The sequence below is a fragment of the Manduca sexta genome, unplaced genomic scaffold, assembly GCF_014839805.1.
Source record: "Manduca sexta isolate Smith_Timp_Sample1 unplaced genomic scaffold, JHU_Msex_v1.0 HiC_scaffold_3236, whole genome shotgun sequence".
NCBI classification, from domain to species: domain Eukaryota; kingdom Metazoa; phylum Arthropoda; class Insecta; order Lepidoptera; family Sphingidae; genus Manduca; species Manduca sexta.
This window is the reverse complement of record NW_023594282.1, coordinates 5600-14898: the sequence shown is the minus strand read 5'-3', so window position 1 is coordinate 14898 and position 9299 is coordinate 5600. Positions and strand designations below refer to the sequence as shown.

General features: G+C 40.3%; 1 protein-coding gene across 1 annotated transcript; it reads right to left on the bottom strand.

Moving 5' to 3' along the window:
- Nucleotides 1-1515: 1515 nt before the first annotated feature.
- Nucleotides 1516-8632, bottom strand: LOC119192826 (symplekin-like). Its single transcript, XM_037446582.1, has 8 exons — nucleotides 7996-8632; nucleotides 7453-7686; nucleotides 6682-6924; nucleotides 6098-6204; nucleotides 5474-5579; nucleotides 3965-4083; nucleotides 3532-3675; nucleotides 1516-1551 (listed from the first exon to the last, which is right to left on the bottom strand). The coding sequence occupies exons 1-8, from the start codon at nucleotides 8630-8632 to the stop codon at nucleotides 1516-1518; spliced, it is 1626 nt and encodes a 541-aa protein (XP_037302479.1).
- Between the last annotated feature and the right edge of the window lie 667 nt (nucleotides 8633-9299).

Genomic DNA, 9299 nt, shown 5'->3' with positions numbered 1-9299 from the left:
TGTTATTTAAAATAGGCCTACCACATGGTTTCAGGAAACCCGGAATAAGCAAAAATATACATTAATTTCATATAAAAACATTTAAACAAAGTAAGTATCGGGTTAAAAGAAGTCTGAGGTTGATCATTCCATTCCTGGGGAAGCGGTTCCACAGGATTGGGAGCTGGAACTGGCGCCGGAACTGGCATCGAACCAGGAGTCGGGACGCATATTGTTGCTCAGGCTGTTCATAACAAAAAATAATATTAGAATATATTATCTAATTTGTAAACTACACGCACATATGCCGTTTTTCTCGAAGGGTAAGCGGAGGTGGGTATAGCACATTTTCGCTTGTGCGTTCCGTCTCATGATGTGATAGGGGGCGAGCCTATCGTTTTATCGAACACAAATTACAGACTTCAGGTTGATATTGGTATAAACAACTCAATATCAGTTTTTGTTCGAGCTGGGATTCGAACCTGGGATCTCAGGGTGGTTACACTGCGCTCGTAATATATCTGCGGTATAAAAGCAGTCCCTAGTCGAGTAAATTATACTGAGAATTTATTCCTATTAAATATTTGTGTTGGATTGCTTCCATGCTATAATGTGTAAGAGAGTTGCGCAATTTTATCTACGCTTCATGGCAGCTCAACAGTTTTCTTAAAATGATTGCAGAGCATAATCACTGTTCAGACCTCCTGTGCCTATATCGTTGAAATTACCCAAAAATCATAAACCAGCCCCCTCTGCTATTATTTTGGTACCTTTGCCTAATCAAACACAATGTATTTTAATTTACATGGCGGATTTTAGGGTGTAGAATTGTGAAATAGCAAGGGGCGATGAGAAGGGATTGCGGTTGGTAATGGAGTGTGTGTGTGCCGCCGGTAGCAGTGTGTGTAGTGTGTAGTGTGTACTACCGTGAGGTGTGCGAGCGCGTGCGCGGTGCGGCGGCAGGAGCGCGAGGTGTGGGAGGCGCAGCGCGGCGCACAAGCGCAGGCGCGGCGCGCACGGATGAGCGCGGCGGGCGGCAGCAGTGTGTGTAGTGTGTAGTGTGTAGTGTACTACCGTGAGGTGTGTGAGCGCGTGCGCGAGGTGCGGCGGCAGGAGCGCGAGGTGGGCGCAGCGCGGCGCACAGCGCAGGTGCGGCGCGCACGGCCGAGCGCGGCGGGCGGCAGCAGCAGTGTGTGTAGTGTGTAGTGTGTAGTGTGTACTACCGTGAGGTGTGCGAGCGCGTGCGCGAGGTGCGGCGGCAGGAGCGCGAGGTGCGGGCGCAGCGCGGCGCACAGCGCAGGTGCGGCGCGCACGATGCCGAGCGCGGCGGGCGGCAGCAGTGTGTGTAGTGTGTGTAGTGTGTAGTGTGTACTACCGTGAGGTGTGCGAGCGCGTGCGCGAGGTGCGGCGGCAGGAGCGCGAGGTGCGGGCGCAGCGCGGCGCACAGCGCAGGCGCGGCGCGCACGGCGCCGAGCGCGGCGGGCGGCAGGCGCGCGACGCCGCTCACGGCCGCCGGCAACAACCTCACGCAGCATTTCACCCAGCCTCCCACGCCACCTTGTTCTGCCACACCTGCAACATATATTCTGGTTATTGACATATGCTTCGCTGCCGTGTTAATACTTTTTCCGGATAATGGTCCCTTTATATGACTCTCTGGGATATAAAATAATACACCCCTCCTAAAGTCTCAAACTATATCCATACTAAAATTCCACAAAATCTATTCAATAGTTTTAAGTTCATCACACTAGTAGACAGACAGAACCAATAGGTTCGCCACTTCATTGCTGCACCATCAGGCTTTGGAATAGTTTGCAACACCTGTTCCCTATAATCCAGGGTCCATCTACCAAAGCATGAAGATGCATCTCAGTAGCCATGATTTTATCAATTGCCATAAAATGGGCATCTGTAGCCAATCAACATTATCTGCATGACATCATGCTTACCATCAGGTGCAGTGCAGTCACTTTATTGTGCTTGATTTAAAGAAAAAAGACATACAGCGAAGGATTTTGTTTTATATTATGTAACAAAGTATATACATTTCTAGTGCTAAGACCTAAATCTCAGTGACAGGACCTCATTTCTAGCAAGAATATTATATATTACATGGTTTGTATTATTACTTTTTGTATCAAGAGAATCCAGCTTAAAATCTAGGTGTGTGAAATTTATAATGTTAATTGGTTTTTGTGGATTTTCAAATGAAGATTTTTTTATAATGTTTTCATAAATGAACGTACCTGAATACTAAATTTAATTATATTAATTAAAAAGCCAACTCAAAAATCTGTATGAGCCTAAAAAGGAATTATGTACACTCAGAGCACGCCCACTGTTTTGGGTATGAGCAGTCCAAAGCAGCACAAAAAAAGATCGCATCTTCGTTTTCATATAAAATTTGTGTTAGAAAATAAAATATCCAATATCACTTTACCGTCGCAGAGAGGCGGTGGATGTGCGCACGCAATACAATTATGCCAAGGAGGCTTCTTACATACACTTTTTATATGAAAGACGATTTTGACCCATAGCAACCTATACGAGGAAGTTCTTGTGGTGTTAAATAACAAACAAATTATCAACTATTTTCATTAAAAGTAAAATCACTACGATTATACTCGAGTGTTGATGCGTACGATTTGTTAGAAATTTCGTCACACACTGTACCTACTTAATTGACGAGATGAGGTTACACTTCGCTGTTCACCGAAATTATAAAATTAAATGCATTCATAATAAAGTTGATGTGAATTATATTTCAGGCCAGCACCGGTTAAATGGATAATTTTCAAGCAGACGTATTCCAAAAACTTGTCTTGTTGGAGAAATATGTTTAACATCAACAATACAACTAAAGGTAAGCATGGGAGCATCCAACACGCCAATTAGTTTTGGATACTGATGTAAATATCTTATAAGTTTCTTAAAAAAGTCAGCCGTACATTTCGCACCTCTCGCCAGCTAGACTAAAGTTTTTGATTTGCGTGATAACCTCACAAATTCGGCTATTCTCACCGATGTAAACTTTTCACACTTTAAACCATCACGAGCTATAATTTCACTAATTTTAAATAAATAAAATAAACCTAAACACACTCTTAAAAATCTGTCAACGGCTCAATCAAAACAAATAACTGGTGTTGCCAGTTCCGAAACAAAATTTATGCTGAAAATGTGCCAAAAATTTACGTAAAATTATAATGCAAGAAGTAAAATAATTATGTTAATACTAAAAACATTAGATATTCATTATAATAAATTGGTTATTCGTTTAAATAAGTAAGGAATATTAATAAATTCCACTATAACAGAAGTTAGTTTAAACACTTGGCAATGCTGAATTTTATACATTATGCAGGCAAAAGTCTGGATTATTTTTCAGTATTGATTGCTATAGACACTTACTATATCTATAAATGTGTAGTAGAATTGTAGCCGTATTCTATCCATGAGAGTGATTTATTGTACTTAATTAAATATTTTTTGGACAAGCCAGGCTTTTGGGATTCCATGAAAGAACCACCAATAAGAACAATAATTTACCTCTTTCTCAATAAGCAACTGCAGTATATTCAAAACGAGTGGTGCCATGCTGGGATAGAGTGTAAGAGCTTGCAGTACCGTCCGCATCATCAGCACCGGGATCTCGGGCTCTTCGCACAGCCGCTGCAAGACTGCTGACAGTACCTAAAACATACGTTGATAGAGGCTAGCGTCGACTCGAATCGAGTCACAGCTCGCCCTGATATATTCTATAACCTATTTTATAGATATATGTTTACGAATAGATTTCTTTTGCAAACAGGCCGACATAATTATGTCGTCTGGCAAGGGGTAATCATATCTCGCCAGTCGATACTCTATCCGAACCCTAATCCACGTACTATCATCTGCAGTGCCCGTCACAGTCACTTTCACATGCCCGTTTAACTTATCAAGTGTTATTCGTTTGTAGATATACAATATAGAATCTTACGTCCTGCGTATAAGTTTGTTTTTCAGCGAAGCACATTGCAGTAGCCTTGATGATGTACTTGAGGTCCGCAGTGCCAGGGTCGATGAGGTGCAACGCGACCAGCAAATCCGTCGGTGAGACTGTAAACAATGAGAAAATAAAAGAAAAAAACAATTAACAAAACAGAATTATACAAGAGATAGAAAGAAAAAACAAAAATGTATTATGACGGTCACAAAACCAATTAAACTCGGGAATATCTTTCAAATACGGGTAAAATATATTCAATAAAATACATTTAAGTCCACTAAATGTCGCCAGAAAATAGAGGAAAGCGCTTAAAATGTATTTATACGTATACATTATTATGAAAGATCAAAATAAAAGTCGATATAAAAACAGTGAAAATCAAATTGCTCATTATAACATAGTGTCTCTATTACAGCAAAATTTCTAGCAATGCCTAATATAAGCGGCATATGTATATAAGACCCGTATGTTCAGATACATTTTAATACTAATACTCACATACTGCAGGATCTGGAAATTTAAAATTATTTTATGAGACTGTACTTTTGATATTGTAGTCATAACTTTTCAATATATTCGAAACGAAATTTAACACAACAAAGATATAAGGCAACAAACTTTATAACGTTTATGTTTTCAATAAGAATCCTCGTTAAAATTCTGTATGTATATTCCTTTTCAGATAATAACCAAAGATTGGCGAAATGTTAGTAAGTAATACCTATAAGGGGCCGTTCAAGTATTACGTAACGCAATTTGTAGGGGAGGGGGGTCTTGTTAAACGTTACGATACGTTACAGACGCGGGAGGGGGGGTTCGAACAACGAGTTACGTAACATTGTATTTTTATTTAAAAACAATAACAAAGGTATTTTGCGAAAAAAATGTAATTTTAGAGTTAGTCTTTCCCGCCCTCACACCCACCACTACAACTCCTGTAAGCCAGGATCAGCAGTGGCGCGCATTATGACATCGAGCAGTGAAGCTCGCCGAGTCTCAGGGAACACTAATTTGTCATTATCAATATTTCATATCAATATGTAATTATCAATATATCATATCTAATATGTCATACTGTTTAATATGATGTTGCGCTCTTCATACCAGAGACCACACTCCCAAAAAACGTGATGAGCAGATTGTTCAACTTCGTAACCAGGTGTAGAGCAAGGGCACGCAGGAAAATCAACCAGCCTAATTTTAAAGTTACATAACTTTTTGAGTGGGGCAGCGGCGTACAGTTACGGCGTACGTTTCGGCGCGTAACATGGGGGAGGTTCAACAATCTTCAAAAATTGCGTTACGTAATACTTGATCGGCCTCTAATTTAAAAATACCAAGTCCTATATTATTCATAATCGCCTTCCTCGATAAATGAGCTATCGAACACTAAAATAATTTTTCAATTTCGGACCAGTAGTTCCTGAAATTATCGCGTTCAAACAAACGCTTGAGCTATAAAAGTATAGATTAAAAACAAATAAAAATCATATAATTTACCTGGTGATCGTTCTTCGTGCATATTCTGCAAGCCGAGCAACTTGTTGAACACTTCCTTGACGACCACTGGGTTGAGCTTTATCAGTTTCGGCAGAGCCGCCAGTATCTTAAACAAAACGTTTAGAAATCAGACCGATACATTAGCATTTTTTTTAAAGTGTTCTCATTTCTTTCCATAATAGGAATATAGATGCTATAACTTTGATCATTTCTGAAGGATGCATCACTTCACCAGGTATTTTATTCCCAGTATACTGTACTTAACAGATCTAATGTGTAATTATATCTATATCTATCTAATATCTACTTAAGCCGTAGATGTAAAATAAAAAAGTAAGTTTCGAACAAATTAAAAATTATGATAATAAAAAGAAATGTGTCACTACTTTTACTCTAAGAGAATTAGTTGCAGCAACATCATACTTTCAGTCAGGGAATACACTCCACGCACACGCCATAATCGCTATAAAGTACAAAATGATAAAAAAATCAGAAAACTAAAACCAGGATTTTTGGTGAAAATATTCATTATTAATGGATGATTTTTGGCACAGTGTTAGCAAAGGTGAAGTCGAGTACGTGGTTCCGTTTAATAACGCAATGTCAAAATGGTATAATGCTTACCTCCTTCTTGGTGAGTCCCGTGAGGACCGCAATGAGGAACCTGACGTCGGACACGCGCGTGGCGTACAGCTCGCGCACGCGCGACACCAGCTCCGGGGACGGCGGCGCTGCACATATCACACAGCATTACATTATTATTAGGGTTTTTTTCTCTATTTGCGCTACCAAATTTGGCAAACTATTTCATGCAGTAGCGTAGCTTAGTTGGGAAGGGGCGTGGACGAAATTTTAGTGAGGCAACAAAGTGTGTATAATATTTTTTATTTTTGTCGTTTCTAGCAATGTTTAGGGGTACACCCCTAATATAAAAAAAATTATCATAAAATAAATAAAAAAAATATATCACATTATGATATATTTTAACCTATGATTAAAACGATGATGTCACTGATTATAATCCGAAGCATTTCATCAGTTGAGCGACTCGAGAATGTTTTCATGTTGCTTCTTAATAACGATATTACTTTTCTGTGAATACAGCGGTGATTCCATCGCATCTAATGGGATTAAGGGCTTTGATCTTAACTGATTATTCGTTGTGTACGATGGTGTTGGTTTTGAATAGTTAGTAAGATAGTACATACCTTTCTCCGTGAGTATGTGCACGAGGCGCGTGAGCAGGGTCTCGGCGCCGCGCGGGCAGTGCTGCAGCAGCGCGCGGCAGGCGGGGTGCAGGCCCCCGGGCTGGGTCCCCTGGGTCCCCTGCGGCCCCTGGGTCCCCTGCGGCCACTGCGCCGCCCGCAGCGGCCCCTCGATGGCGCGCAGCACGACGCGCTTGGCCTCCGCGCCCGCCGCGCCGTACACGCGACCCACTTCCACTATCAGCTCTATAAATGGTACCAAGTGTAATTATTATTGTTATGTAACTTTTACGGATAATAAAAGAAGCTAAATAAGCAATAAATAATTATTACATAACATAATATGTTAAATTGTTTTGTTTAGAACTCATTTCAATACTAATCTACAGCATGTTTGTTAGTTGATCTATTTTCAAACAGTGCAACAAATCGACAATAATATATTTGGGTAAGTTCAAAATATTTTGATCTCAAAAGTGACTATCCGCCATTTTCAATAAACGATCCCTATAGCTATTTTTTATCTATCTCAAAAAAGGACCAATCAGAACAAAGTATTTTTTGACATGCTTACAAATGAGTTATTTTGATTGGTTCATTCTCGGAAATGGATTAAGATTGAGAATAGAATCGTAAATAGTATACTTAGGTATACTCACAATTTTGTGGTCGATAAAGCAATATATAGTATTTCTAATAAAAAAAAACGATATAACCTTACACCCACAATTAGAAGAAAACAATTTTTGTAATGCAAAATACACAACTAACTACCTTCATTCTCTGGGAACAGCGCCATAGTTAGATTCAGACAAAGTTTGTAAGCGTCATCGTTCCACACGCGGGTGTGCCGTGGCATCACCTCGGTCGGGGGGATCGGCAGAGACATAAAACCGAGGTACAACAACGCTTGCTTCTCGATCACTCGGCGGACGGACTCCGTGCCCCGCTTGTATATCTTCACGGAGGCCTTCAACGCAAACTCGCGGATTTCTTCGCTCTCGCTTACTGGATAAAAAATGCAATTATAAAATATATAAATATATATCTATTTGGTTTTGTCTATTGTAAACCTATTTGAAAAATTATGGTAATAACTAGAAAAACTTCTTCTTTACATTTTAGCATTATACAGGTTGTTGCCAAAACTGTATACACAAAACCAACTAGTAAAACTAATGTAAAATCTATCAAAAAGACATCAAAAGGCTATAAAAAATACCTAAGCAAATGTTAAAAAGCACTTATTACTTACACACATGACACAGGAGTGATGTGACATATTTATGCGCACGCGGCGGCCTCATAATACACAACTCTTCAAAAGCAGTTCCAGTGCCAACATCGCCACTTTATCTTCAGTGACCAAATGCTTCAGATAATCCACTGCCTCTTCAGTAACCACTGGACACTCAGAATACACCTTTCTCAGTAGCAAGTCTTTGCTTGCTTCCATAATAGGATCCCCTCTCTCTGCTATTTGAGTAATCAGAGCACAAAGTAATTGGTTATAGTTCTGGTCGTGTTTTTCATGCATTTTTGGCTGTAGGGTGACAGGGTGACGATTAAAACCTTGCATCAAAGCATACTCTTCGTATAGCCACGAAAGAGCTAAATCAATTCTATTAACAGGATCGTCTAGTATGTAATTTAGTATCAATTCCCGTATCTCTGGCGTGTAACTTGATGCGAATATTGTTATGAGTTTAGCCCGGATTTGCGATGCACCCCCTATAGCCGCTTCTTTCTCCGCTCCCAAGATCCTTTCCACTGCCTGCAGCATTAGCTTTTCTTTTATATCTTTTGGTATCGGACGTGTTATTTCCTGCAATTTAAGGAACTTGACTTTCTGTTTTAACTTCGGAATGGTGGGAGTTGGTGGTACCGCCGGTTTCTCTTTGTCTTTATTGCGTCTCTCTTCGTCTTTAAGATATTCCTGCCTAGTCTCCTCCATAAGCTTGGAGACTGCATTTTCCTTCTGCCTTTCTGCTTTTGTTGACTCTTTGTAACTTAGCTACAGCGTTCTTAAGGGTTATTTTCTCTTCTTCTTCTCTTAGCAAAGGTATTTTTGCCGCAATGTCAGATAGCAGCGGTTGTGGGGGCACCTCGGGCTCGTTTTTGATCAGAGCATACGTTAGTTTAGCTAGGTGACGCTTTTGGACCTTGGTGCCTGAGTTGGGTATGGGATTGTAAAGGCTCGCGAAATTGCTTGGCATTTCGGTCGGTAAACAGTTCAATAAAGTCGACATTACAAGATTGACTACGTTATCAACATTGTTTAGGAACCGTCGAAAATAGTGTCTTCAGTGACTATTGGAGCTGACTTGGAAGCTCCTTGACTGCTGTCATCGTCAAACAAGGTAAAGTCACTTCGACTATTACTGTCGCTTCCCCTGGCTGTTGCTATGCGGAGAGTCAATCCTCAACCTCTTAGCAGGAGTGTGACCATTCTTGACGTCACCAACTCTCTTGTACCTTCGGTCTTTAGGGCACGAGTTTGTTGATCTCTTGGGCTGACATACCAATATCAGCTAGCAATTGAGTCAATTGGGGAATCATATCCGCTGAAGAAGGATGTCTTATTAAGAGTTGACAATTAACATTTTCAACTGTTTCCTCAC